The sequence below is a fragment of the Antrostomus carolinensis genome, unplaced genomic scaffold, assembly GCF_000700745.2.
Source record: "Antrostomus carolinensis isolate BGI_N321 unplaced genomic scaffold, ASM70074v2 scaffold28001, whole genome shotgun sequence".
NCBI lineage: Eukaryota > Metazoa > Chordata > Aves > Caprimulgiformes > Caprimulgidae > Antrostomus > Antrostomus carolinensis.
Genome location: NW_010296662.1, coordinates 9,110 through 10,901, shown reverse-complemented (window position 1 = coordinate 10,901; position 1,792 = coordinate 9,110). Strand labels below are relative to the sequence as shown.

The window sequence follows — 1,792 nt, the reverse complement described above, 5'->3', positions numbered from 1 at the left end:
GGGGCAGGACCCCAGGGGGCATGCATCCCTGTGGGAAGGAGCCCTGCACCCTCAACGCTGACTGCCTCTGCCGCTCCCTTGCAAACGGGCTGCCGGAGGATTTCTCTGCTTTCTCCAGGAGCTCCCCAAAGCTGGAGCCCCGACCCCAGGTAGGTGCCAGGGGGCCCTGCACTGGGCATGGGCTCTGCCCTGGGGTCCATCATCCATTCACTGCTCTCCCCTCTGCAGGGCAGCGCCTGGCCATACCCCCGGCAGAGCTCGGCCCATGCCCAGCGCATCGCCAGGGCCAAGTGGGAATTCTTCTACGGCTCCTCGGATACCCCAAAGACAGGTAAGAAGTCCGTAGGGGGAATGCCCTTGGTCAGACTTTGCAAGTCTGAAACTCTGCTGGGACCCCCTCTAGGGCTGCCCATCCCTTGGGACTTGTCAGTGCCCACTGGACAGCTGAGATCCCCCCAAGATCAGCCAGTCCATGTCCTCCTGGGGTCAGATCCTGCATGCACTGACCTCCCCGCAGAGTCCCCTGCAGCCATGCAAAGCATCGTGCAAAGAGGGTGACACAGAGCTCTGGCCCCTAGCAGCCCCTGGCTGCCTCTGCAGAAGGGCTTTGGGGTTCAAATGGGGGCTCAGGGTTGGCTGTGGGTGCACAAGCACCGGCAGCATCCAACTACTTCCCCTCTCTGCCTCCTGCCACCCTTTTTCCTTTCTGCTCCCCCTCTCAGTTCGCTGGTGCCTGTCACACACATGACCCCACTCTCAGGGTGTGTGTGGTGCCACAGGAGCAGCTCCCTGCTGCTCCCTGGCACAGCTCACTGAAGCTCTGTGTGCTTGGGGCTTTCTTGCAGGCTCCTCTGCCCCCAAATCTGCTCCCCGGGCTGAGCCTCCTCAGAAGCCCATCTGCCTGCTGCCCACCGAGTTGCCAGGGTCGACGCCTGAGCACAGCCTGAGCCATGTGGAGGTGGAGATAGAGATGTCTCCTCCAGGCAGCCAGAAGCCAGGCTCCTGCGAGACTGGGATTATAAGGAGGACAGTGAAGTACTCTGAGACAGACCTGGACACCGTGCCACTGAGGTGCTATCGTGAAACCAACATCGATGATATCCTGGCCGAGAAGGAGGAGGTGGATTCGGCAATTGAGAGCCAGAAGGACAGTGAAAGCAACCCAAGCTTTGGGGGCACCCCGGGCAGGAGGAACAGCACGCCGGAGGAGCCCCCCACCCTGGGCACCAGCTTCCCAAAGGACAGGCTGCGAGACGGGGATGTGGATGAGGACGATGAAGTGTTTGAGGCAACAAGGAAGGAGAACAGGGACAGGTGAGGGTCTGTGCATGAGGGCAAAAAGCTCCTCTCAGCTTCCTTATTGTCTCATGCATGGCAAAACAAGCTCTGCTGAAAGTGTGAGCCAAAAATCCCAGTAGCTCCATGCGAGCTGTGCGTGGGAGTCCGACAGGGTCCTGGATCGCCCCACTGGTATTGGGACTGGGACTGAGTCTGGGAGAGACTGGGAGGGGGCCCTCACTACCCTGTGGAAAGATTAGGGCAGCACAGGTCATCCAGCCCTGGGCACTGCGCTGTGGGCCTTGCTCCCCTGGGGTGAGCCCTGCAGCTCAGGCTCCCCGGTGCAAGTCCCGACAGGTTAATTATGTCCTGCCCCAGTGCTGCCTGGTGTTGGGGTGACAGTGTCAGGGTGCCTGAGCCCAGGCTGTGTCCTGGAGCTGCTGTGTGACAGCAGGTGCTCCCGGGCTGCCCTCCCCTCCGCAGACAGCTGTGCTTTGGCAGTGGGAGCAATCCC

At 61.3% G+C, this 1,792-nt stretch overlaps 1 protein-coding gene across 1 annotated transcript in view; it reads left to right on the top strand.

Annotated features, from left to right (window-relative positions):
• Positions 1-11: 11 nt before the first annotated feature.
• The window catches only part of LOC114819083 (PH and SEC7 domain-containing protein 1-like), a gene marked incomplete at both ends in the record, with an annotated part of 9,325 nt that continues 7,544 nt past the window's right edge, over positions 12-1,792 (top strand). Inside the window, 3 exons of the mRNA XM_029087560.1 lie at positions 12-149; positions 229-331; positions 846-1,314. Coding sequence (XP_028943393.1) covers positions 12-149; positions 229-331; positions 846-1,314 — 710 coding nt within the window. The remainder of the gene's footprint in view (positions 150-228; positions 332-845; positions 1,315-1,792) is intronic.